The sequence below is a fragment of the Melanotaenia boesemani genome, chromosome 13 (assembly GCF_017639745.1).
Source record: "Melanotaenia boesemani isolate fMelBoe1 chromosome 13, fMelBoe1.pri, whole genome shotgun sequence".
Taxonomy (NCBI): Eukaryota; Metazoa; Chordata; class Actinopteri; order Atheriniformes; family Melanotaeniidae; genus Melanotaenia; species Melanotaenia boesemani.
In genome coordinates, this window is record NC_055694.1 from 10,381,979 (window position 1) to 10,409,561 (window position 27,583).

Sequence of the window (27,583 nt, forward strand, 5' to 3'; positions counted from 1 at the left end):
ACATGTAGAAACTAGGCTTGGAAAGAGGCTTTCATTTCACATTTTGAATGGGACTTTTTGGGTCATTTTACCGTTTGAAAGCTTATCTTCCCATGGAAACTTTCTGGAAATTTAGTGGAAATTTTCCTCCCCTTTGCAACCCTATTTATGGTTCAGTTAGGTGTTAAATATACTACCATTCTGCCCTCCATACCATTCTCTTGCTATTATGGCTTGTGGCACTCTGCAAGATTTTCAGTGATAGATTAAGTTGTAGGGATACAGATAATAGCTGTCCAGGGTCAACTCTCATTTGAGCTTGACCTCAGTTATCAATTAAATTTGAGCTCTCTTCTGACACACACTCCATTAAACTGTTAGCATCTTTATGTGTTGGTGTCAGATCCAAATGAGCACTCAGTTCGCATATAAAGTTCCATCTGCAATCTGACTACCACAGACCTAACAGTCAACGTAAGTCTGCAGCAGAAGGAGGGGTTCAAGTTGCCTTTTAGGTTAATGACATGTGGAGAACCTCTGATTTTGCGAGGACATTGGTATTTTACCTCACTTGATGTACTTTATTCTCATGTAAATGATAAATATCACACTCATACTGTGGATTTCTATGTCACGGCCATTAATTTTATGTGTAAAAAAGGTTTAACACCTGTGGTAATACACAGAATTCTTCATGATATGATGTTACATCAAATTTGGATGATTTTCAACAGACCATCGTATCAGTGGATTATGTGTGGCTTATTAACAGAGGCTTATTTCTCACCTAATAGATTTTTTTTCTTTTTTTATGGCTTGAAATTGCCTTTTATGGGGCATGACATGCATTACCTTATTATTATGTTGCTGATATTCCAGATTATTTTGCACAACTAAAAATTCAAGAAAACAGGTTTAAGAATTTTATTTCTGCTTACTACGGTTAAATGGCTATGGTGCCAGATTGTGTTTTCCTCTGAATGGCATAAAATTAAAATGCAAAGTGTCTACGCAGGAAGAACAGGGAAATTTTACGTTGTTAACTATCCAATGAATATGCAATGGATGTTGTGAGCCTACAGGATATTTTAGGGGTGGGCCTTTTGCATTATTGTCTAATTCAAAATGTTTTTATCAAGAAACTGACATGGAGGTTTTTGTCTATACGGAACACAGGATTATTTTAATTAATTATTTTTGTAATGATATGAGTTGAAGACAAAAATAAATAGAAACATTTACACTCAAGCTACAACCTCACCCTGCCTCTGCACCTGCCCCTGCTGCTCTCTGCTGCCTGGTAGCTTCATTTTTATCATATTATCTTTTACTTTATCATACTGATATCACATGAGACAAAATGCGCCTAATGAAAAATATAATTGTAGACACAATGAATAACCATTGTTACACAGCACATCATCGTCCTTGTTGCAATTATTTTGAAAACAGAAATCTATGTGTGATCATTTCTACTCACTGCAATTGCATAGAATTTGTCATAGAATTTGTCAAAAATGTTAATTTTTACATCATTATTGTTATTGAAAGACGTGAAAATTATTATGGCATAAAGCATTTTTCCCTTTCCCCCCTGCTCTTTTGCTATTTTCTATGCAGGGTTGAGCCCTCAGCATGTCAAATAATGTTATTAAAACTAACAAGAGCAGTTATAGCATTGTACTATAAGTCCATATCCTATATTCTATATACAGGTTCTATGTTCAACCAGCAATTTTAACAATGGTTTAGATAGCATCCAAAGGCATGCATGTTAGGTTAGGTAGACAGGAATCTCTTGAAAATGAGACTGTGTCTGTGCCTGTATAAATAATGGTTAATAATAAATAATAATACACCTTAATAACAGAATTTCTTTGCACCCTGCTTTAATTTCCACTATAATCCATCACAAGAAATTGAACCTCAAGATGAATTCCAAACAATAAAAGAAATACCTTTGAGAATAATCCAATAACATCAAATTACTCTTTAAAAATAAACACTTATTGTTGTGCCATCAAACAAAACAGAAGATATTACAACTTTGTCACAAAATATGGCAAATAAAAAAATGCACAGCCCTTATATGGTTCAGTTAGAAATTGTAACTGTGGGTCCATAATTTTCCAGACTTTTAGAAAATGGATTCAATAACAGATTAGACAAATTCATAAACAAACATAAATTACTTTCTGACAGTCAATATAGATTTATAACAGTGGTTCTCAAACTAGGGGGCGTGCCCCGCTGGGGGGCGCGGCAACATGACGGGGAAATGTAGCAGACAAACTAATGTTTTGACAACTTGGGCTCTAAGAAACATTCTGGTCCACATTCCAGACCATTTGGTGGCAGTATTGCAGTATTTCATTGTTGCCAACTGCCAAAAAATATAAAGAAGAAGGGGGTTAACAAAAACTATTGGGGAGGATCACTACTGAAATGAGCAAAGAAAATGTGGTTTGACAAAAAAATGATCATTAAGTAAAACCAAATTCATGTTATTAGGCAATTGGAATAAGAATACATAAGTACATAGATATGGGATGGACATTGAAAGAGTATATGAAAACAAGTTTTGGGGGCAATAATAAATGATAAAAAAACTGGAAGTCTCATATCAAACATGTACAAAGCAAACTGTCAAGCACATCTGTTCTGTGCAAAAAAACACATTCTGGACCATAAAACACTCCACATTCTCTCACTGATTTTTCCATATTTTCATTACTCTGCAGAGGTTAGAGGCAATACTTACAAATGTACAATACAATCACTATCCATACTGCAGAAAAGAGCCAAAAGAATAATTCATAATTCCGGTTATAAAGATCCCACAAATCCACTATTCTTAATTTCATGTTACAACCTTGTGTTTGTGGTGTGATAAATGACCTCATCCTGTGAGACTGTCACTGACACACGTACCTGCTGATGGCCCTGCTCATTGCAAGGAAGTGGACCAAACCACTTTGAGGAATAGGGTGGTCAACACTTTCGCTGTGTCCGAATGTCTACCCTACTCCCTAACCCCTCATTCACTACATAGGGCTGCACTATATAGCACACTACATAGTGCACTCATTCTCTTGGCGATTTGGACACGAAGTTGCCTATTTTTTCCTTGCAGCAAACCACGTGACTATCAGGCATCGCCACGACAACCACAACGCGCGTCAAGATGTCATTCCAAATCCAATCAAAAGTTGTGTGTAAATATTTTTAGTTTTATTCCTTATGTTGTATTTTATTCTTTGTTGCATATGTATTCATATGTACTCCTAGCGCCATGTTTAGCTTCTGTCCGCAATGCATTGTGGTCTATATTGTGCCGTCTAGTGACCATCAATGCTCACTACTTTTCAAGATGCATTGTGGGAATTTTCTCTTTGTTAACGTTGTATCTCTAGACATTTGGACACCCCTAGAAAATGGCGTGACCGCTATATAGGGCATTATGTAGGGAGTAGGGTGCATATTTGAACACAGCCTTTGACTCACTCTAAAATAACTTCTTTTTTTCCCACTGTTAATGTCACTGCCATTAGCTAGCTCAGGCTCTTTCAACAGAGTGTGAAAGTTGCAGATAGACGTTTGCACAATAGAAAAGAAAATGGTAGGTACAATTTAGTACTTGTTGGATATTCGTAGGGACATGTCTCTACCAATTCTCCATCCATACCCTCCATTTTTTAAAAACAGTAATTGAAACAGTCACCATTGTTGAAAGATATACCATATTTTTTCCAGCAATTTCATTGTTGTCAGTGTTATTTTCTCTTACACAGGCTTCTACAACTTTTACAAGGAGCAGCCATTAAGTTGTGTGGTTCAATGTCCTCCCTTTCTCTTCCCACACAAACACACTATTTGTGACAACATAAATAAAAGTGCTTGTTTCGTCTTCCTTTCAGGTGCAAGACAGCAGAAGGACAGATCAGTGATCATAGAAAAGCTGTTATGCTTTGTGCTCTCAGTGCATTTGTGTCTGTGGATGTGTTGCAAAGATAAACCTTGTATAAGTGTACACCTCTACTTTTAAGCAAGTATAAAGGGAAATGGAAGATTAAGCTAGCAAAATACACAAAAAATACACATGTGAACACAAAATTAGGCTTTTACACTTCTTCATGTTGTTTTTTGGTATTAACATTTAAGTGTGGAAAAGAAAAACAACAATGTGTTTAAGGATTTGGTTTCCCATTTTAATTAAATTTATAATGGACTGTGGGAAAAGCTTTTCTCAACAAATGTTACAGTTAAAATAACTATTCAGAGAGTTTGAGAAAACAAACAGCTCCTGAATGGTGTGCACAGTAAATAGTGACTGTTCAAAGAAAAGTGCATATTGCATATATATATATATATATATATATATATATATATATATATATATATATGCATCCTCACCTGTTTAGCTCTTGTTGAGGTTTTTTATTTCTTTTCTACTTTCCTGTGTCCACCTCTGGTGGGTTATAACATGATCATTCATCATTACAGCCATTCTTCATCTACTATATTATATTTATTTCATCCATTTTTAGTCAAATTAAACTCTTTAGCAGTTCCTTTTATTTTTTCCTCCTGGGATATGATGTTCACATTTTGATGCCTTCCCAGCTGTCTTATACTGTTATGGTCCTTATCTCCTCTTCTTGGCAACATCTAGAACAAAAACCAACCAGACATTTACTTTGTTTCACTCTTGCTACCTGATACACGTGACTGACACTTGTCTTGAACCCTTCGAAACGCTTCTCTCTTTACTTTCATAGAGAAATGATTAAACTACGTATTAAACTTGTTTTTGTTTTCCCCTTCTACTTTCATTGTTGTTTAAGTGAATGATGGAGTTGTCTACAGGAAGAAAAAAAATGCTGGTAGTCGTTTATAGTGTGTGGTTCAGCTCCGATTTTTTTATGTTGGGAGCTTGCAAGCAAGGGTCATGTAAGAAGCTGAGATTAAGTGATGTAAAGCATCAATAAATTGCAGAGGAGTATCTAAGTGGAGAGGTTCTTGGATGTGCAGACAATGCTTGAGGCTGTGTGACCTCAGGGTCAGGTCATGAGATCCACACCAGTCAGAGAAAATTTAACGGAACTAATAATGATGGATCCCACTGACCTCGAGGCCTTAGCCATGCAAGCAAGAGCAAGAGCAATGACTAAGCTTTGACTCAAATGGTCAGCACTGGAGAATCTTTGAATATACGAGGCAGCTTCCTAATGAGCAGACTAACGAAGCACTGGCAGGACTTTTGTTATTTTTTTATTTTGTTCTTGTTCGATCAGTGATCTGTTATGACAGAGGGAGAATATCCAAAGGCTCCGCAACACACATAACAAAAACTCACTTATTCATCAAACAATAAACTTCTTTCCTCTTCACCTTGGCAGCATTTTGCATGTTAGCAGCTCTCCTGATATGAAATCTGAGTCAGTCATCGAATATGATATATGTTAATCAGACAGGCGCTTTTTGCTATTGTCTCATGCAGTGCAGACATTTCCATCCCCACTGACAAGGATATTGTTCTCTGTTGTCACAGATTTAATTATCTGTGTTCAAAGCTTAGCTTTTTTATGATTTTTCACCAGGCTTATCATTTTTGGTCTCCCACCCCTTCCCAGTGGTTGTGTAACTGTCATTAAGTGTTGCTGGTTTAGTCGTAGCTAAGCATCTGATGGGTATCTGATACTCAGTATGGACGTTTGCAGCCACAAATCATGTTGCAGCAGGACTCAAAATAGATGAGGCTCAATCTAGCCCGTGGAGAACACATTTAATATTTGCAGTGTGTTTGTTTGTTTGTATGATGTTAAACAGCAGTGATAATGAGTACCAATCATTGCTTTGATTCCTTCATTGATTCATTCAGTTAGCCTTGCTTAGTTCAAATCCCGGCCTAATAACAAAGCTCAGATTTCCATTCTTTTTTCTCAGCAGCAGCCAGAGCTAGCGGTCTGTTGTCCACACATTGAAACTAACAGGAAAACTCATTGTTCAGCTCAAATGCTTTCACAAAGCTTTTCTTATTGCCGTAAATGCACGCAGCTTCCTCTGACTGTGGTGTAGATGGAGAGATGCTGATGAGGGTTTTGACCGCTGACACTCATCACAGCGTGAGAGCACGCATAGCTTGTTTTCTGTATTTGTATAGGAATCAAACAACAAGAACCAAATGTGTTTTTTGTTTTGTTTTTTTATCCGCTCTATGACCGATGCCTGTGTATTTGTAAAATTCATGCTGTGTATTGTTAGCTTAAAACCACAGTGCCTCTTTTCTGTCATACTGCCCTGCCATCTTTCTCCTCTTTTATGTGCCAACAGAGACAGAGCTTTGGGCCAGGACTGACAAAACGGCGTCATTATCTTAACGTTAGCGTCTGCCCACGCTTTGCCTCTCATTCATTTCACAGCTAGCCTCCTGGCCCCAGAGGGAGAGATTGATCATGTGGGCGAGAAAGACAGAGCCATCGGAAGAGAGGACGCATCATTTATGAGTCTACTCTTCCCTCCCCACTGTTCCTCATCTAGCTCTTCTTTACAGTGCAACAAAATGCATGTTATCATTATAAGGTTTATTTCTGGCAGTGACATAGGCAGAAAGAGTTGTGAACTTGGAAGAAAGGAGGTTATGTTAAGACAGTGTCAAAAGAGAGGCAGCTGCCCTTCACTGAGTTGCATGCTATTACTGTAATTTATGCACCTCACTCAGGTTTCTTCCACACTCAAATTATCCAGCTAACTTTGTAAAATTAAAACATGACAAGAAAAAATACATATATAGTTAAACTAGGGGAAATGTGTGGTAAATTTGAGTGGACATACTCAGCAAAGGCAAGTCTAGTGGAGTGATTGTCAGCAGTGTCAGTGAAGTGGGCGTGGGCAGAAGCGAGAAGGACGGGGCGCAGCAGTAGCAGCCCTTTAAATCCAGCTGTGAAGTCTGAACCATTTGCTTTCTAATGGCAATCATAACTCATTGTTCTGTTGTAATGTGCTCCACATTAACAGTGTGAGAGCAGGCTGTGGTTCATCTGTGCCTAATGCGCTATAGCTACAGGCTAAGAGCTCTCATCAAACACTGTTTAACCATCATTTCCTCCTCTTAAAGTCTTTTGTTTACTTTGTACACTCCTCACGCCCACACTGCAACAAAACTTTGCAAGGCTTGAGACACCTCTAGCAGTGTATGGTTTCTCTACCAAGACTCTTGGGAATATGCTTACCTATATTTAGCCACTAGAGGTTATATTTGCTCATTATTTTGTGAGAACAGTGCAGTGAAGTCTCACTTGCCTGGGAGAAGAGGACTCTGATGTTAATGAGGTGATCCTGTGGCCACGTCTATAGGCCACATCCCTGTAAGGTGTCAGTTTGGGTGTAAACTTTTGTGCTTATTGCTCTACTGAAGGCATCCAAACTCTAGGAATAGAAGCAGCACAGGTGATACTTTGCAACCAGAGAGAGCAGAGGATGGGAGGAAATGTTGTCGTCAAAGATAATGATGGGATATACCTGAATAGATACTAGCAGGTTCAGCAAATGCATGCATGGGTGCGCACATACCAGCAGCTAGTGGTTCAAACAGGGTATGAAGTATTTCATTTCGAAAAATGTTAGAAAAATAGTCACTTCGCACTTAGTACGAATGTATATTAGGGAAATTTCTTGTATCAAAATGTGTTTTTTCATGAATTGTATTCACTGGATTGTACTATCTTACCTACAGTAGACAAATTTGTAGTGCTCAGTATCCCCAGAATCTCTTTTCTGTGTTGCAGTCTTCTTCACATAAATGCGCAACATAAACATATTAAAATCTGGTGCAGCTGAAGCATGTTTTCTTGTTTACCTGCATGTCTGCCATGGAGAGAGAGGCAGCATTAAACAGTGAGTCAAATGAACAAAACGTTTGTCCCCTGTGTCCCACAGTGGTTATTTTGAATGGCACAAATAAAAACACCCATAGCTTTGTAGAAATATGTAACATTAACTAAATATGAGGTAATGAAGCTGAAGCTCCCTTCCTGGTTTGACTGTGTAGGCTGCTGTGACCAGCACAGTTCTGAGCTTAAATCTTTTGGCTCCTTGAACAAAGCCTAGGGTGTTTAAGTTCCTGCTGCTTTTAGTCAAATAACTTGCTTTTACTTATGTACAGTCTTATATACCTGTTATTACTTTTATGTAATTGAAACCTCTTAGCATTCCCACCAGCAGTGAAAAATTGACTTATATTAGACGTCTGGATCTGATTGATTGGCAGTGCAGAAGAGGGCTTTCACTGACTGCGACAAAACAGCATATTTTCTTGATTTCCCTTAGAAAATGAGCATGCAAGGATTCTGTCATCCCTGCATGCTCATACAAGGATGACAGGATGAGAGCAAAGGCATCCAAGTAAAAAAAATATATATATATATATATATTTTATTTATTTTTTTTTGCATGTAATTACCCATCATAGCCGTAGTGCCAATAAAGAAGGACCTGAAAGAAAGATGGATGTTTGTGATTCTTCAGATCTGTTCTCAATCATATTTTTACGTGAACCGACTTTAAAAAAAAATTACACTGTTTCATTAAAAACGTAGATTTGGTACAGTTCATGTCATATTAAATTTGATTTTGTCATGCCTGTAATTCATGCAGGTAGTTGTTGATCTTCTCCTTACTGACCTCAGGATGAGTCTCACTTTGGCAATTTGGTTTGCCTCATCTGACTGGTTGTACCTTCCCTGTGGCGGATAAGCCCTTTCAAGAGAGAATTGTGCCTTTTGTTCTGCCTCATTGCAGTTTAGCTAATTTATGGAGGTGGACTGGTGGGTTGAAGCTGATGTTCCTCTAAGAGGCAGTCTCAGAGCTGAAGCTGAAATGACTTGTATGTTGAAGGGATAGCTAAAACAAGACAGGTTTTTCTAACCAGCAGCATTGTTGTCATCCAGCTGATGGTGCTCACATGAACAAGCAAACTTAACAAGACGCTTTTATTTTTACCCCTTGCATGATCATGTGAAAAGGGCTATAAACAGACAGATTTAGTCATTTGGTAAGCAGATTTTCAAAGTGCTTCCCCTTCACCAAACGTCAACAACAACAACTTCCAAAACCATCTAAGGCAGGCATGTCAAACTGGTCCAGCAAAGGGCCGTGTGGCTGCAGGTTTTTGTTCCAGCCAGCCAAGAGCACACAGTTTGACCAATCAGCTGTCTGAAGACTGAGATCAGTTGATTGAATCAGTCAAATCTGGTGTGCTGCTGCTTGGTTGGAACAAAAACCTGCAGCCACACGGCCCTTTGCTGGACCAGTTTGACATATGTGATCTAAGGAATCATTTGATGCAAAGATGCTCTTAGGATTAGGATTCCCTTTTCAATCGTGTCCACCCCTGTTTGCTCTCCCACACTTCTTGTTCTGTTCTTCTGTGCAATGTCAAATAAGAAAAGTTGTAAAAATCAACCTTTAATAAAAATAAGACACTCTTGCAGCAAAGTGGGTAAGCTTCCCACCCACACACAAACAAATGAAAACACACATTTAATAACGTCCAATAATTGAATCCCAATATTATCCTAACATCACTTGCCAAAGCAAATTCCATCACCTGAAAAAAATATACAGCATATTTGATTTACTTTTGTAAAAAAAAAAAAAAAAACAAACACGTGGCACACTGTTACTCTCACACACACACACACTAACACACACAAACACACAGTGCCTATAGAAAAATATATTAAAAAACACACATCTCCATCCTGACCATGTTTCACCCACACCATCACCATCTTCCCCCCAGGGTTAAAGAACCACCCCTTCACTCTCTCCATGCTTGTTTGCCCAAAGCGTGCAAGGATTAGCTAAAGCGATTATCACAAGCTTTTGCAGTTTGTGAAGATGAATCATGGTAATGCTACACAGCGAAGAGCCTCATGCATTTCTAAACCCTTCGACTTGGTTTGTGATTTTCCAAACTTACAAGGAGCCAGTTGGCTTTGCCTCACTAAGCTAGGTGCAGGTGAGTCAACTGTTGCCAAATTGGCAACTTATCACCAAAAGACATTTGTGTGTTACGACGGGTGGACGCACACATACCTCATACTCACACTTGGTACAGACAGATGCACAGACAAATAAGAATACATACATATGTCTCAGCATACTTAGATAGACTTAGATATTGTTCAAAGTATCAGTTTCTATTCGGCATAACAGTTTTGTCATGCTAAAGTCAGTTTCACTCAATAAAATGGAGCTGTCACACACCCTATGGGGACAATCTGCCTTTGGCAAATTTTGACTTTGCTACATTGCTGCACATCACTAACACATGTTTGCCTCAAGGCTTTTTGACTACTAAGCTCCATACGTTTTTATTTTACTTTTTTTTCTTTTTCTTTTGAGCATAAGGAGTTGCTTTGTGCAAATAAGTCCACACAAGATATAGTCTTATTCTAGGTTAGATTACAGAATTGATCTAGATGTAAAGGTTAATTATGTCCTCTAGATCTTTTTTTCCACATAGTTATTTTTCCTTAAGCTTTTTTTCCAACTACACATTAGTGCCTATCTTGCAGATGGTGTGGTCTAATTGTGCAGCATTTAAGCTGTTCTGCAGCCTCCCTCCAATCCATGTCATCTTCCTGGATGAACAGATGATTACAGCCTCTGGTTTCTCTCCTTGGCCCAAAAAAGCTCAGGGGGATGCTCTCATTAACAAGACTTGTCAAAGAAACCTGCTAGCACTGCTAATTTATTTCTCCCTTAACACACAAAACGTACCATAAGCAGACTACTCACGCATTCAACTTAAACTGATGTTTGTGTGTTCACTTACCTCTTTAACTCTCACATAAACACACTAAGACACATGCTGGCCTTTCTCTCACAGATACACACCACATGAAGCCCTAATGCTGCTACAGAAAAGTGCTGCAGAGTTTTAGCCTGCTATATTAAAACCACAATGAAGGTTAGTTCTGCGTTCACACACTAAGACAATTTATAAGCACACTGTGTCCAAAGGACATGCATTTGCTGTTGTAGACTTGAACATTTGTTTTTTGGGAGGTAAGGGATAAAGTTGGCTGTTAAACCGCTGTCTGTGTTTGTCCCTCCGGGATCTGCTCTCTGCCAACCTACTCCAGATCCCTAGCTTCTGTGATTCTGTGTATGTTGTGTGTGTGTGTGTGTGTGTGTGTGTGTGTGTGTGTGTGTGTGTGTATGTATGTACCTGAGAGAGAGTTTAAGGTTGTTTACCAGTGTAAAGGTGTTACCTGACAGGCTTGGCATATCAGTGTGCACCTTATCAACAGCTCAAGTAACGTGTTCCTAAATCTCATACTTTCCCCCACAGCAGTCATATTTGGTCTATTTAGCATGTGTGTGCACACCAACACACACACACAAAACACAATCTGTCATTATTTTGTCTCTTTGCTGTTTTTGTCCATCAGCTGCAAAACACATGGATGTTTACTGGGCTGTTGATTGGGCTCATGAGAAGGTTCAGTGCTACTACAACACTTTCCAAAACAGTAGGGCCATGAGCTGAAATGTAGTTAAAAACACTGTTATGGTTTGCCAAACAATTAAACCCCACCTATGATTTTTTTTTTTTTAAGAACAAAGTAATTCTCTTTAAAAAAGTAGCCTGAACGGTAATGGCTCATGTTGCAAACACAGCCTGTCTACTTGGACAGGAACAAACTAGTGGTCTGACTTACCCCTGAACAACCTATAACCCAACCCATTATTTATTATTTCTTCAAGCCCACCCAAATGTAGCAGGCCAGAACCTGCCATCGCATAATTACTGGCTCTGTTATATTCAAACTCAATTTCCTTTTTTAAATAAATGAAATACCACTGTCAGCTGGAGGTATTGAGGGTAGATTTTATTTATGCAAATCTCTCAGCACACACTGAATTCCAGGTTTAGCATCCAATCTCTGGGCTTAAATTTTGGTAGCAATAACAATATGTAGAATCGTTCCAAAATGCCTAGTTTTAGCTGATGATGGGTGCAAATGTGTTGGAAAAATCTGCTGTTTTCAAAATACCCATCTATGAGTGGCATAAATGTTCCAGGTCAAGTTGCATTAGTGAAGCAACGTTGGCTTGGCTTTATAAAAGCACAATGAAAATGTTTTTTAATAGTGGGAAATATGCTTAGGTAGAAATAACTAATATTGGGTAGTGAAAAATACAAGAAGTCATGGTTAGGGTTATATAGAAAGAAATTATAAATAAAAAAAAAATTTAAAAGACAATTCCAATAATTCTGGAAATGTTTGGGCTTCATGTAAAAGTTAGTTCAACAAATTTCAGTGTTTGATGAGCTCATTAAGTCTTGATGTTTTTGATGAACAATTGAAATTTGAGCGCTTTAAAAAAAGCTTTTCTTTGCAACAGTAGAATTCATCTGTAAAAAAAAAAGAAAAAAAAAGGAGAAAATTCCAGCATGAAAGTCTGTGCATCATTTACTTCACGATGTTAGATCTGTGCTATCACTATTCATAATTAAAGCTCTGTATTTCAGCTGTTTTGACTTGAGTCATATTACATATTTGGCCCCTCATTGAACTTTCAGCTCAGCAACCTTCTGAAACATCAAAACTAATTGCATGGTTCAGCCATGGTAGTCCACCATCATCCCCTGGATTTCGGGGATCAGAGCCTGATGGCTATCTTTCGAGAGAAAGACAAAAAGAAGTGATATAGCCTCTTATTACTGGAAAACCATGTTCTTTACCCTCTAAACAGAAAGCGTAATTACATGAATGTTTTTCTACAGTTTAAAGCCAGAGGGAGTCCTCTGGTTTATGCTCTGACCCCTAAAATTGGAAAACAGAAGCTTTTGTTAAAGTTTTGATGGAGAAATGTTGATTAGATTTGGGAAATACACCCTATTTCCTCCAGCAGTTGGGGAAAGCAATTTTGTGCTGTTTGCTTCCGCGGGGAAGCTTGAGAAAACAATATGAAAATGATTTCTTTTTCCTTACAAGTATATTTGATGCTTGCAGGCAAAGACCTAAATAAAAGCTATGTTGAAACTTTTGTTTGGTTTTTGTTATCTTGTAAGCTGTTTTTTTATTTTATTTTATTTTATTTATTTATTTATTTATTTTATTCTAGCATATCTGCATTTGTCACCGTGTCTCAGTGTGATATAAAAAAGAAAAGAAATGCAGGCTTTGGTTTGGTTAGGTGATGACTGGAAGTTTGTAGGGCAAACTGATTTACACACATGTATTAATATTGACTGTCTGTTCATTGTCAAGAAAGAGCTCATCTGAATCATTGCAGCTTTTGATGATGAATTAAAAAGACATGAGCAGCAGAATAAGCCTGGCAAAATAAGACAAATTTCTCATATAGCACAAAATCGTGAAAGTCTCAAAAGCCTGTTCAATATGTAATAAAAAAACTTAAATACATTCTTTACAAATGCAGTAATTACAAATGTGCAAATATACATACTCAATAAAAGAACAAAAAGACACTTAATCCCTACTTGAGAATTAAAGTATGAGAAGTTTTGAAATAATTAATGCATAGTGGGGAAGCAAAGTAATCCTGTGTCTACTGTTGGTGGGCTGTGATCAAGCAACATGAAATGGTACATTAGGCTGAAATAAGAGGGTTGGATGTGATGATGCACACTTTTATTCATGGGAGCATAATAATACTAAATTAATACAATCTTGCTTGCAGTGTAAGATAATGAAAAGATTTCACAACTTGTGTAATGTGGGTAAACTTTCAGCTATTTGTTAGAATTCTCACAGTAGTGTTCTGAATCATCTGTAGACGTTTCGTGTGTCAAATCTTAATTACTATGTTAATCACTCACAAACATGCAGAAATGTGAACTCTAAATGATAAGACTAATTTCATATTCTGTATAAGTATTAAAGTGTAGTGATGGTTCATTTCATCTTTAAGAGAGTCAAGAAACATGCAAACATCTAAATATTGTATAAGAAATAAGTAATAGTCAAGCCACTACAGTCATCTTAACTTGAGCTCATTCTTGTTATGTGCTGTTAGATGCTGTGTGTGTACACCTTGTGATATGAAATTATTTGCTGCCACCATGTTTTAGCTTTATTTACTTTATTTCATAGCTAGGGTGACCAAAGGTCCTCTTTTACCTGGTTATGTCCTCTCTTTGGAGAGCAGAAAAAATGTGTCTGTGCAGATTTTTGCTCTATCTCAGCCTCAAATATGTTTACATTGGACTTCTTTCCCCACACTCTCTTATAGCCGTTGTCATGTTTCAAGGAGCAACAGCAGAGGGTGGGGGAGGAGGCAGCCACAGTGCAGAGAAGCCAGAGTTACTGAGTGTTTTTGCAAAACTGCAGAGAAAGTATGGGGGACTCTCCTTCCTCTTAGTCTCGGATAGGCTTTGCACCTCAGGGGGGTGTGAAGCCCATCGAACTTTCTTCGATGAGCGGCTTTTAACACCCATACACTCTCTGCAGTTTTGCAGAAACGCCTTCGTAAGATACAACGAAGATGAGGTACATGCTTTGGACAGATGGCTTTGACAGCTTTGGAGAAGAAGCTGTTCAGCAGCCTTACAGTTTTAAATCTGAGTTCCTGAAGCAAAGCTAGAAACTGCTAAAACATAAATGTAAATTTATATAAACTATAGAAAAAACATCCATGTTTTTGTGATGCATAGGAAGTTCTGCATGAAGACAGTTTTTTTTTTTTTGGTGTGTGTGTGTGTGTTAATGTGTGTGTGTTTTATATATTAATTGTTATTGATTTATAAAAAAAATAAACATTAAACAGAAAGAAAAAGTTATGTTCTATTCTATTTTATTCTATTCTACAGTCATTTAGCAGACTCTGAGAGTAAGAAAACAAGCAAGAATTCAAGCAAGATGGGACATTATCATTAAGTGATAGTCAGACTGCTTTGAGTCCAGTTAGACCCAGGTTCTGTCATGTAGTGCAAGAGACAGTGAATATATATATATATATATATATATATATATATATATATATATATATACAAATCTTTCTAACTCGTTCTGTTGAGTAGAAGAGTTAAGCTAAGTGCGGGAATGCTCCTTAAACAACTGAAACTTTAGCTTGCTTTTAAAAGTGGATAAGGACTCTGCGGATCGGACGGAGTTTGGTAGATCGTTCCACCACCGGGAGACAACAGAGGAGAAGAGTCTAGCTACTGATTTTGAGCCACGTTGTGGTGGGAGCACTAGCCGTTTTTCGCTGGCAGAGCGTAACTGTCGAGAGGGAGTGTAGCTCTGGATCTTCTTAGTTATCTTCTTAGAGTACATCAATGCTCCACACTGAAAGTAGACTGAATGCCACAACTGTTTTGTTTTACATCATTAGGCCGACTCTTTAATGTTTATTTAAAAGAGAGAGAGAGAGAGAAAGAGAGAGCGAGAGAAAGAGTTCACAAAAAAAAGAAATCTTTGTCAAAAGGAGGAAAAAAATAAGAATAACTTACATTATTCTTTCTCACAAAGTGAGAGAAAGTGAATACAATACATTTCTCAAATATCCTTATAATTTTTTTCTGAGAACTGAGACACAAAGCAAGAAAAAAAGTAAAGGCATCCAAAAGGCTGAACTAGAGATCATTTTGGCTGGCAGAGGATCAATCACAAAGATTGTATATTTTGTTGACATTACTGTCAATATCTGAAGGAACATCTCATAATTGCTTAGAACTTATTTAATATCTGGGTAATGAATGGAGTCAGTTTCAAATTCAGATTCATGATGGTCACTCTAACAAGCTCTCAGGTCACAAAAACAGTATGAATAGTTTCACAGGCTACTCAAGTGAAATCTCCCACTACCTCCTCTAGAAATGAAGAAGCTCTTCTGAATAAGAGTGGAACATCTCTAAGAAGACCCAGTCCATTTTATTGATTTGACTTCAAATACATTTTTTTTTACGTTGATAGAAAGAGTTAGACAGTGTTAAGCTGTGAGGTCGGACACACACAGAGAGAATGTCATAGTTTGATGACAACAACAAATAGAATCTAGGATTATGGTAGCTGCTGCTGGGTAAACAAGAGTAAGAAGATTTCTATTAAAAGAGCTTCTTCATATCTGATAGGAGTGTTTCCACTGAAGAAGGACGGCATCAGTTTTGAATCTATAATGCATGAAGCAAACCCAGCTTTCCGGCTTGATGCAAACTGCTGACAGCAGCAGTCAATTCCAGACTAAACTGCACTTTCACAAAATGAGGGTCCCCACCCCTCCCCAGTCTTTCTCCTCCCTCATTTTACATCTTTTCTCATTTTTGTGAGCCATGAGCAGGCTTGGAGATGCCAGACCATGTTAGACAAACATACACATGCTCAACTTTGTCTGCTGTACTCCTCTGTGTTCAGTCCTCCTGGCCAGACTGTATCAGATCTCTTGCTGGAGGGCTTTAGGTGTTACAGTAGTACATAGAGATACAAAATCTGGGCCAAGACTCCAGGGAGCAGTAATCTATACTGTACGTATCAAATCCATCATTGAATTTGTAGTCTATCGATCCAGAAAACACACTGAACCACAACCACAGAAAGGCAGGGTAATAGGCCAAATGACTGCTGTGAGAGGATGAGAGGAGCGAAGGCATGTGAACTGTGGTTTGCTGTGTAAAAACATTTTGACTGTGTGTGTGTGTGTTCTTCTGCAGCAAAGTATAGAATAGATCCACTAATGCAATAAAAGTTAGGGAGTTTTTTTGTTTTTGTTAGTTTTCTTCTGTCTGATCCCTGTTACTTCCTTTGCCTTATTTTCTAATTGCCACTAAAGCTAGCTCTAATTGCAGAAATACACTTTAACTCTTTCCTTCCATGTGCCTTTTATTTCTCATGTCTCACCACAAGCCTACAATGCACAATGGGAATGAAATGTTTAGTAAAAACTATCAGTAATGAGGCAATTATGAGTGTTTGGTTTTAGAATTGGCAAAACCTGACAAGACAAAGACTTTCTGTAGTCTTTCAGGGACAGACCCTTTTTTCGCTGCATGCTCATGTATATGCTTTCCCTTTTAATATATTTTACTTACAGTATATGTAACATACTATAATTTCTTTGAGTCATGATACCAGCTCCAGCAACAAATCCAGTTTCCCTCTACAAGAACAGATGCATTAAAATTTATGAGGGCTAATCAAGCACTTTGGTGCTTGTCTGTAGGAATAGCAATCAGTCATTAGAGTTGTTCATTGGGGAAAAATAATGTCTTGTGGACTTTGAAGTTTTCTCTCTGGGAATATTTGAGCACAATTTGTTCATAAGTCTATACAAATATGCACACTAACACACTATGCTGTGGTGCCAAAAAGGCCTCATATCCTCCTCACTGTAAGCCTGCACATTATATAATTTACTGAGTTTTACTTGGGGTTCGATCCTTTTTAAACAAGCAGTAAAACATCAGAAACAGCCAAATGACTCCCCTGAAATATGTTCTAATGTTGATTCATCAAATAGACATAGCACAAATCTGATAGATGACAATAAATTAGGTGGATGAACAAAAATGTTTTCACTTTTCCATCTGTGCTCAGCCTGCAGTGGGTGAGTCAACCTTGCTGCAGCTCTGAGATCAGCCAGCCTGTTAGCACCAGTCAAACTCCTCCTGTGACTAACCAGCCATCACTGTGGGAGCAGACTCTTGATTAGCCATCCAACAGTGCTTCCGCTCTGAAAAAGCCCTGTATAGGTGGTACATTGTTTCCCACACTATTTAAGCATGGCTTGTGGACCCAGTTTACTCAGGATAATGGCAGAAGTTTTGCTTTAAAGCTGGTTGGCAAGTTATAATCAGTCATATTAAATGTTTTAAACTAATTTAAAGTGTCCACAATTCCAGCCGAAAAACTTTTAATGAGAAAAATTACTGCTCTGTAACTCAAAGATATTTGTCACTGCGTGCATTAACAACAAGTCAGTTAAGCAGTTTTTAATGGTTGCTCACAGGGCGGTTGAAAATAAACAAATGTTTTGAAGAGATTTATGGCTTTGACACATGCTAGCATGTATCAAGATTTATACCGAACTTCAAATAGTTTTGTCTATTCACTCCTAAATTCTATCCGTTCTGTCCTTCAGTTAATATTTAATGTTAAACAATAACAACAGCAGATGCAGTGAACCCAGATCATATCTCAAGCTGACATTTTGGATTATCATTTGGAAAGTGCAGCAGTGAAGTAAAGTGTAGATGTTCAGCCAAACAAAACAGTGAGTGAAACTTCATATAATTTCACATAACACACCCCTGACCACCCATGTCTGGGATACACACATCTCCGCATTCACTGTATGGCACACAGTCTGCTGCAGAACTAGTGTGAAAGCAGTCTTGAAAAAGTTAAATGGTAAAGAAACACAGAAACAATAACATGGGTGAAATTAAAAAGGAAATGTAAATAGTCTTTCTTTTTCAGTTCTACTTTCTTTTTCAGTTATAGTTTAAACTAAATTATTTTTTTAAAAAAAGATACATTTATTGCTTTATAAAGTTTTTTTCTTATTTCCTTCCTTCCAAAAAGAGCCTATTCTGCTTGTGGGAACTTAAAAGAGTTCAAGACTGTGTTGAAACTGGATTTTGATTTTGTTGTGCCTTTGTAGTTGGCAAACATGACTGCAGTTCATTCTGGGACTTTCCCAAGTGCTTATGGACAACGAACACACTAAAAATATGAAACAGTCAGATAACTGAACTAACAAAAGAAGGTTTGAAAAGTGCGGCTAATACAAGCTGCTCAGCTTTGATTTATATTTAACTGATAGGTAGCTTCTAGTTTAGTTTAATACTTAATACATTTGTTCTTTGCACCATGCTTTGCTTTGTTGTGTTCTTTCTGAGCTGTTTTTTGATCGTAATTCAAAGTTTAAAACAAGTTCAGTACATCTTTTGCCTGTGTGTACTTTTTTTAGTAAAGGGAGCTGGTCAGTGCCATCAAGCCTTTGAAGGTTTCTCGGAAGGATAGAGATGAGCCACTCTTCATGATTTGCTTCAGTGAACCAGTCTCCCCTGATGGGCTTCTAACATTACTCTTAACAGTCTTCCATCACAAGTTTGTTCATCCTTCATAGTCTATCAGTGGTGGGCTATGGATCTGGCTCTGTTTAGTCAGCCAGTGAAGGCTAACCCACTGCACAGTTCCACGCTGCTCTGATTAGACGGCATACTCCCCACGGTGGCTGTGATCAGTGGCCATATTCCTCTCACACCATCCATCTCTTCATCCAGCCCTCTGTTTCCATCTCTCTAAACTCCACCACTCTCCCTTTGTTGCTCTATTGCTCTTTCTTTCTCTCCCCTCTCATTCTATCTCTCTATCCATCTGTCCTGATCTCTCGGGAGGCCAGCCCAATTAACCTGTTTAAACAGCCATCTGAGCATCCCATCCATTCCAATGTGGATGTGTGTGAGAGCGAGAGCCAGTTCACTGAGCCAGGAATCCAGTTCTAGGCCTCCATCCGCTGCCTTCCCCAGTCTCCACCTCCGTCTCACCTCGAGTCCCCACTCCTCCTCATCATCAGCCTCCTCTTTCTGTATCACCCTCTCTTTCTCACAATGAGCCTGATTGTAACAGATATCAGAGTGATCCTGTGCTCATAAAAGTGGCTTCTTCACTGTTTTTTAGGGCAGACTGACATTTATGCATTCAGTGCATCATTCTTTGAACGATTTGAACAAATGCTGCTATAAACAGTTTCGCCTCAGGAGATATTTCTTTAGCCAGCTCAGTCTGCCTACGGGTTTTTCCGTTACTTTTTTCTTCTTTAATGTTCTTTCATTCATTTCACTGTCTCTGATTGCCACCTCCACACACTTCTATCCTGTCATCTGTCTTCCTTTCTGTCCTTCCCTTGTCTTCCCCCTTCCTCTCACCTTCTTTCTGTCACTCCTCAGCTTTTTTTCCCTCTCCCCTGACTCTTTTCCTTTCTCACGTCCCTTTCAACACTTGTCAGCTACTTCCTGTCAGGCTGTCCAAAGAACACCACAAGAAGGTCATGTCTCTTCTCAGCGTTTCCTCTTCTTCTTGTCCTTGTCGTGTTGAAGGGAGATGTAGATTTTAATTAGAAGGTGGGGAAAAAGGTGAAAATGGAATTTGGTTTGTGATATCATTCAAGCCATACAGAAAGCACAATTTTCTTTCTTCCATGATGAAGAAATAACATGAATATATTTATTTCCCATGGGGCATGCACTGGTAGAATTTGTCACATTTCAGTAGGTGACTGTTCACATTGACTGGACTGTGGAGAAGTGCTTGGCTGGCTGTTTGGCACACTAGGATGTCTGTCTTTTTTGCCAGATCAATGCACAACCTGGACCCACTGCTTTAGACAACTTGTTAATGTGCAGCTCTGTGCCGTTGGGCTTCATTGCTTTGTTGTCGGCCGATTGTTATAATCTCTCTTATATAGCAGTATTGACCCGACTGAGTGAAAGCGGAGCTTTTGGAGGTCTGTGTGTGTGTGTGTGTGTGTGTGTGTGTGTGTGTTGTCGGAGGGGTAAAGTTGGCACTGTCTTTTTCTTTAATTGGTGCAAGAACAAGACCCTCTGGGTACTCCATACACAGTCTGTCACTGTATTTGTGTGTGGGTATTGCTGCAGTTAGTTCAGCTTGTCATTTTGAAGAAATGCATGCGATCATTGAAAAGAAATGTCTATGCACACACAATGAGAGTGATTACTCTTTACACCTACAGTTACCACTTGCCTCAGTATTTATTGACTTATTGATTTAGGCTTTCACGGGTTTTCGTTGCAAGAAGTGGGTTCTTTTCTGCTGTGGTTTTTAATGTGTTGCTCTTGCTGTTTAAGTACTAAGCAACACAACCGGATTAAATCCTACACTTTATTGTATTCCACTTTGATTATATGTTTTCATTATAACAGATAGAATACTGTATGAAATTGCCACAACATGGATCATAGTTTTAAGTAACCCTAAAGTTCATCCTGGTTTATAAACAGATTTAAAAGTGCAAATTGTAGAAATTGGTTTTGTGTAATGTGCTGCTTCTGTTTAAGAGCCCCAAGATAGTAAAGTAACCTTTATCATACATGCTACAAAAACTCATCCAAAAGCAAATCTGCACAGTAATTTGTTGGAAAGCTATGCCACTTTGTTTTTCTGTAAGGGTGAAACCAGTCCGAGTCTCTATCATGGCCTCACACAGACAGCCAGGTAGAGGATCTCATAAACTGAGTACAAAGGTCAGAACTTTCTGACCTTAAAACTCTGTGTTCCAGATTCATATAAATTTATTTATTTATCATTTATGTACATTTCTGGAACTGTGCCCCAAGGCTGAGAAACCCTCACTTCACAACTTTTTCTTCCATGACACATGAAACGTTACAGCTGATTTTCACTTTACGGACTGCGTCACAAGCTAGCAGCGCAACACATCGGCCATTTGAAAGAGCAATAGAAGCGCAAGAAGATATTATTGGAGGAAGAGAAGAAAAAAAAGACAGAAAGGGACAGAGCAAGAAGTAACGCAAGTCAAAATATGATTCCAGTTTACTGGCTGAAGAGAGCTGACAGTACAGATAGGATGTAAGATGGATGCCAAATTAGCCATCCATAGGGAGCGAGTCAAAGAGAAAATCTGCAAAAGCTCTGTGGTGTGTCTTTAAGGCCAAACTCAAACTGCTTGGAAATCAATTGCCTCATAACTATCCTGATCTCCAAAGGTATCTTACATTAAAGTGTCATTCACTGCTTAATTATCCTACATGTAGACTGGATGCTACAATGATACTGCTCAAAAGCACAAGCTAGCACTACCTGTTTTACAGTGACTTGAATAGATTCAGTATAAACAATTGAATACATTCATGTCTTTGACTTTAGTGTTGTAGCTGTTGTTCTTCAGTGGTTCTATTATATATTAATTTTACAATCTCTTAAGTTTTTACACATTGCACCTTTAATTACCCATCTTGACAATTAATGTTACTGTATGTAAAATGTCAGCGTGATTGACCTCATGAGACACGAGCCCCTCTCACAGATTTGTCACATATGTGCATACACAAACTGAAACACAGCACCATCTCATTTGCAGTATTTCTTAACTGTTCTTCAACTCTACATACCGTTTACTTTGCTGTAGAAATGTGATTATTACTAATAGTTTTGTATATTTTTCCATTAAAATGAACATATTAACTCACATTTTTTATGTCAATAGTGAACCCACAATTACCTCTCTCTCACAGGCCTCTACCAATCATAAACCTCAATACTGCTGCACTGTTGGCTGTATGCCTCGTTTAGAGAGAGAAAGAGAGAGAGAGAGGGGGAGAGAGAGAGAATAACTGGTGGACAGTAAGAAAATGGGCATCAGACCACAAATAGACCACCTCCTGTCTTTTTTTCCCACTTTTTCACTGGTGTTTGAATATTTTACAAATACCAGGACTTAGAAATACATTCATGCTTGACTTGAGTTTATTTATTTTTTTACCTATTATTATTTTTAAAACATCCAGGCAACTTTCCAAAATTCCACTTGTGCAGACACATATTTCTCAAATGGTGTGTTTGTTATTGTTGCCTTCACCTTCCAAACAAACATGAAAATCTGCAAAAATAATGGTAGAGAAAAACTGAAATGGGATTTCACACACACACACACACGCACACACACAAACAGAAGTCTGTAAGTTAGTGTTTTTTAGTGCTTTGTTTAAGGTGGATATGCACAGCAAAAAAAACAAAGAAACAACCTGATGATTAGAAGGTTTTCTCCCTCTTTTATTAATGTAATCCATCTCTTATGTTCTGTCTTTATCTGTCTAGACAAGTAAACGTCTGCAGCACTTGCTATTTTCAATGGACAGTGGTGGTGAATAGCTGTCCCTTCTGACTGAGTCCTGAGTGGCCGTCTGGACATCTAACTTCAGAGAAGACGGCTCTGACATGATCACTGGCTTATTTAGGACCAGACAGAACAAAAAGATTGATTTACTCACAGTTACTTTCTGCAGTGGGAACCTTTTTTCAGCTGTTATAGATGTGGGAGGAAAGAGGGAGACATGCAGAAGTGAATTATAGCTTTCAGCGCAGGGTTTCCTATGATATGTCGTCTAGACATTGTAATCCCCAGAAGGGAAGGAGGCTGCAGGTACCATGAGAAAGGAAGGAAATGAGGACTGAGGCTAGCATAGACTATACTCATCTCTCATTATTCTCTTAAATTAACTACTTTTAAGTTTTGTAAGAGAATCACAAGGGTGCCTTGATGATGCATGACTGTTCCTTACTGAGTTGGTACATGGTGCCATCATAACATCTTCTAACTGGTTAGATATCTTTGATTTTAGATTTACTCTAAAAAAGTGAAATCAATGCATGGGTGAAACAAAGCTTTTAAAAAAAAACCTGGTGCAACTATTTACATTTTGTGATTGAAGAAAATGTTTAAACTATGAAATAAGTTTGGCCATCTGTGGAGCTAAGAAAGCATTCAAATCCTCCACGAGTCACGTTCTAAAATACATGTTACAGCAACATGAGGGAAGTACTGCACAGCATTGTTTTTTTTTTTTTTTGTTTTTTGTTAGTCTTCCTTTAAGTTATTACCACCTTAGTGCAAACACAAACTGTAGAAAGAAGATGAGACGACCTGTGTGACAGTTATCGCAAAAGCAAGAGAATTGAGTCCAGCTGCCAGATAAAACTCGAAAGCACAGTATCTGTCACACAGTACCATGAAATACCACAGCATGAGTCAAACCAACACGGTAAAACAGTACGGTATAAACATATGTGGAGAACAAAGGCAACAAATTTACATTTCGAACATTATTCTTTATCAGTTATGCCCTGTATGTATCATTTCAGCTTCATGTATTTTGTACGTATATAAATAGTTGCATCTATGTTAGCTAAAGAAAGTGTCACTCTCTTTGTAAAGCTGCTATATTAACTATACCACATGTCCTGTTCAGTCTTTCTCCAAATAACTTCAGGAGCAAGCTCATCTAAGGCCAGTTTTTCCATCTCCTCTACAATAACAGTATGCAAAATCACTTGAAAATTGTTTCCACGTGCAACTCCGGAGAATACTCCTCAAAGTAATTCATGTTATGTCCTCAATTAATAGCAACATGCTTCAGTGTCACACTATGCACCACAATACACTCTCTTAAGAGTAGTCAATCTATTCCCTTGCCACCGCTGAGATGTGTGCCCTGGAGGGTGTATTCTTTGCATTTGCGTGTATGAGAATTGGAACAGCAATTTCAGCTGCATCCCATCCGACCATCATTTGTGCCATTTTCATTTCTTGGCTGTTACTGCTTTGATGAATGGTATATTAAATTTGTGCCAATTATTTTGTCCACAGTGAAGTTTGATGACTGCATGGGGAACGAAGCTGTCGTGTTCCAGAGCAGTGACCCCATCTTCAGTGTGCGGACAGATGGATCCATCTTTGCCAGGAGGGAGGGAGCCAGCCTGGATGAACCGGTCCAGTTTAAACTGACAGCGAGTGGTCCACACACTCACGCATGGGAGACTGTGGTTCAGCTGGCACTGATTGACCTACCATCACCTGAACAAAATGAAAATGAGGTGAGTTACACAGTGAAATACCATGCTTCAAATTTCAATTATCATCTCAGAGGTTCCTCCTCCCATCCCAATTTCTCCAGTGGTCTGGTGATACTAACAGCCCAGAATCAGGTCAAAACTCCTTGGGGTTTTAGAGGCAAAAAGAGAGAGGGAGCAGATCAGAGCAGAGAGAAGCAGCAATGGCAAACGGTTAAAGCGATAGAATCACACTGCCACATGGGGGAGAGTATGTTTCCCTCAGCTATAAGCTGTTATTGGAAAACATCCTGTGCCTCAGCCCCGCGGGGGTTCTCAGCTCTTCCATTTCTATTTAAAAGCTGTCAGAGGTCAGGAGAAGACTGAGCAGCCTGAGCTCAGCTGTCCCCATAACTTCAGGACCGCATGGCAAGATCAGATAGTCAATACCAACATGAGTGTTAAACTGATTAGACAATGGCAACACAGATGATTAGGAGCCTGAGCTCTGGTTCTCAGTGCAACACCTCACGTGAGGAAGTTGTTGATGAGCTCAAATCTAACTGAGACAAACGTATCACTTGAAAGATATGATGACTGACAATGATCCACATAGTTTCGTCAGGTGAACATAGTCACAGGTAGGACCTGCCTGTCATCAACAGTCCACTTCAACTTTTCTTTTAATTGTACTAGACACAGACAGATGTAAAAAGTATTGGGATTTAAACTCCTTTTAGCTCTGTTTGTGGTGCCTACATTGTGTTGTTATCAGCTTATTCTTCAGCTCTTTTTATAAAAAGCCCCAAACATCTAAGCTGCCTGCCCAGCACCAGAAACAAATTGAGTTATTGGCAAACTGCTGAATGTAATAGAGTATTAAACATCTAAAGAGGCAGGTAAACTACATGCAGGATTTGGTAGAGATTCAGAACTGTCTGGAGAAGCAAGATGAGCATTAGGGGTTTCCCAGGTGACCAGAAATGACTCAGCAAATTAATGCCAGTGTTGTTCTGCCATCACAATTTAAAAAGTTTAAGCCATTGTTGTGTTTACACGTTCTTTGTGCTGCCCCCAAGCAGCCAAAAAAGTAAATAACTTTAACTTAGTTTCATCTACTGTTTCTAGATGGTGCTTCATCAGATAAAATAAAATCTTCTACGATTGTTGGGATGTGAAATTGAAATAGAAATATGGAAACTTGTTTAAAGTTCCATTAGCTGACTTGACTGACATAATTTTGGTTTGTGTAAACAAATGACTCTACCTTAAACTTAACCAGAGTGCCAAACAAGTCACTGCTGGAAAAACCAGATGTAAATACAACAATCTTTTCATCTTCATCTTTCTATTACTGTGACTCACTAGTTTGTAAGAGTTTAATCATGTTTGATGAAATCTTATAATAAATAGATATTTTTTAGACTTCTCTTCTTCATCATCTTTTCCATTTAAGGCTGTTCCATTTAGGGGTCACCACAGTGAATCTTTTGCATCTAACCCTGTCCTGTGCATCCGCTTCTTATACACCAACTAACTTCACTACATCTTTCACTACATCCATAAATCTCCTCCTTGGTCTTACCAACCTCTGCGTCCTTGTGACATATTCAACATCCTTCCTCTGTACTCGCTGTCCCTCTGATGTACATGTTCCTGATCTTATCCATCAAAATCTCTACATTAAAATCTCTGTGTTGATTTTTTTTTCTCAGAGCCACTGTATACAAACCTTTCTACATAATTGTTTAGGCAGTGAGATTTTCAAAGCTTGCATTTAAAACCATTTAAAACAAAAACTTAAAAGAAACGTTCTTTTTTGTGTTGTTTTTGTGCACAGCCCAAAAAAAAAACTAAAGAAATATCACTTAGTAAGCTACTGAAATAGAGATAAATAGAGAGCAGGACATCAGCCAAGAAAGGATCTATAAAAGTGTGTTGAAAGGATGAGAAAGCTTTTGAGACTCATAATATGTTGACCTTTATTTTAACTGTTTTTTTTTTTTTTCTAATTCAGACAATTCAAATGATTCAGTGTCCAGTATGTTATAAACCCCGGTGTTAAATGACAAAATGTTAAAGGTGAAACAACCAAATGTTTTACTTAATTTCCCATTTATTCAACTAATGTGGAGGTCCCGAGGAGCCATGAATATGCAAACAATAAGAGAGCGAGATGTGGTTATTGGTCAGAAATATGCTACAAGTTGTAACCAGCCTGCATTCATCAGGAGAAAGCAGAGCACTGAAACAAAATGTGATGTTTCATTATGGAAATGGTGGTTTGTGGCGTGCTCTGTTGAATAATAACTTCCAGATGTCTGGGTAGCCAGGGGCTTTCTGATATCAAAGCATGCAGGGTTTTAGGGAGGCAGTGGCGTGGAGGGGAAGAGCTGGGACCACCGCCAGCTGGCTAAGGCTGATGGCACCAGTGCTGGGGGGCCGCATCTATTTCACACTCAGTGACTTCTGTTCACATAGCGTTAGTGTGCATAGGCTTGTGTGTTTGGCATGTGTGAAAGAATGTCATTTTATTGAGGGATATTAAGTTAAATCAAGTGTGAATATGCTAATTTTGCCTAAGATTTTTTTAATGCTGCTCATAGTCAATGAGTGGTTGTCTTTTTGTTTAGGAAGCAAGAAGTGTTTTATATTAGGAGTTTATGGGTTTAATTAATCTAGGATTGCATGCCATCGTTTATGTGCTCTCTCTTGTGTTGAATAAAGGAGGCAGCACAACCTTTAGTTTGCTAAAAATCCTCCTTTAACTTTGATTTGCCTCTGCTCCTTATCACCATCCTTCATAATAGTTTCAATATGTGCACAAACATCTCCACTTAACCTGCAATTTTTTTTCATCAGTTTCATCACTTTCCTGTACTTTCTGTGTAAGTTTAAGAAAGAGCAACTCTGCACTGCAAAGTTTGATCAAACTTACACCGTGGCTAGAGAAAAGCCTACTTAAGCCTTTTGGAGCACTAATGCAACAGCTCTTTCTCTGTTTTTATTCTCCCTATCTTTTTCGCTGTACATTCCTC

At 38.4% G+C, this 27,583-nt stretch overlaps 1 protein-coding gene across 2 annotated transcripts in view; it reads left to right on the forward strand.

Annotated features, from left to right (window-relative positions):
* The window catches only part of LOC121651488 (cadherin-4-like), a 266,985-nt gene that overhangs the window by 160,717 nt on the left and 78,685 nt on the right, over positions 1 to 27,583 (forward strand). For both annotated transcript variants that reach the window (XM_042003725.1, XM_042003726.1), the window contains one exon: positions 24,364 to 24,590. In XM_042003725.1, coding sequence (XP_041859659.1) covers positions 24,364 to 24,590 — 227 coding nt within the window. The remainder of the gene's footprint in view (positions 1 to 24,363; positions 24,591 to 27,583) is intronic.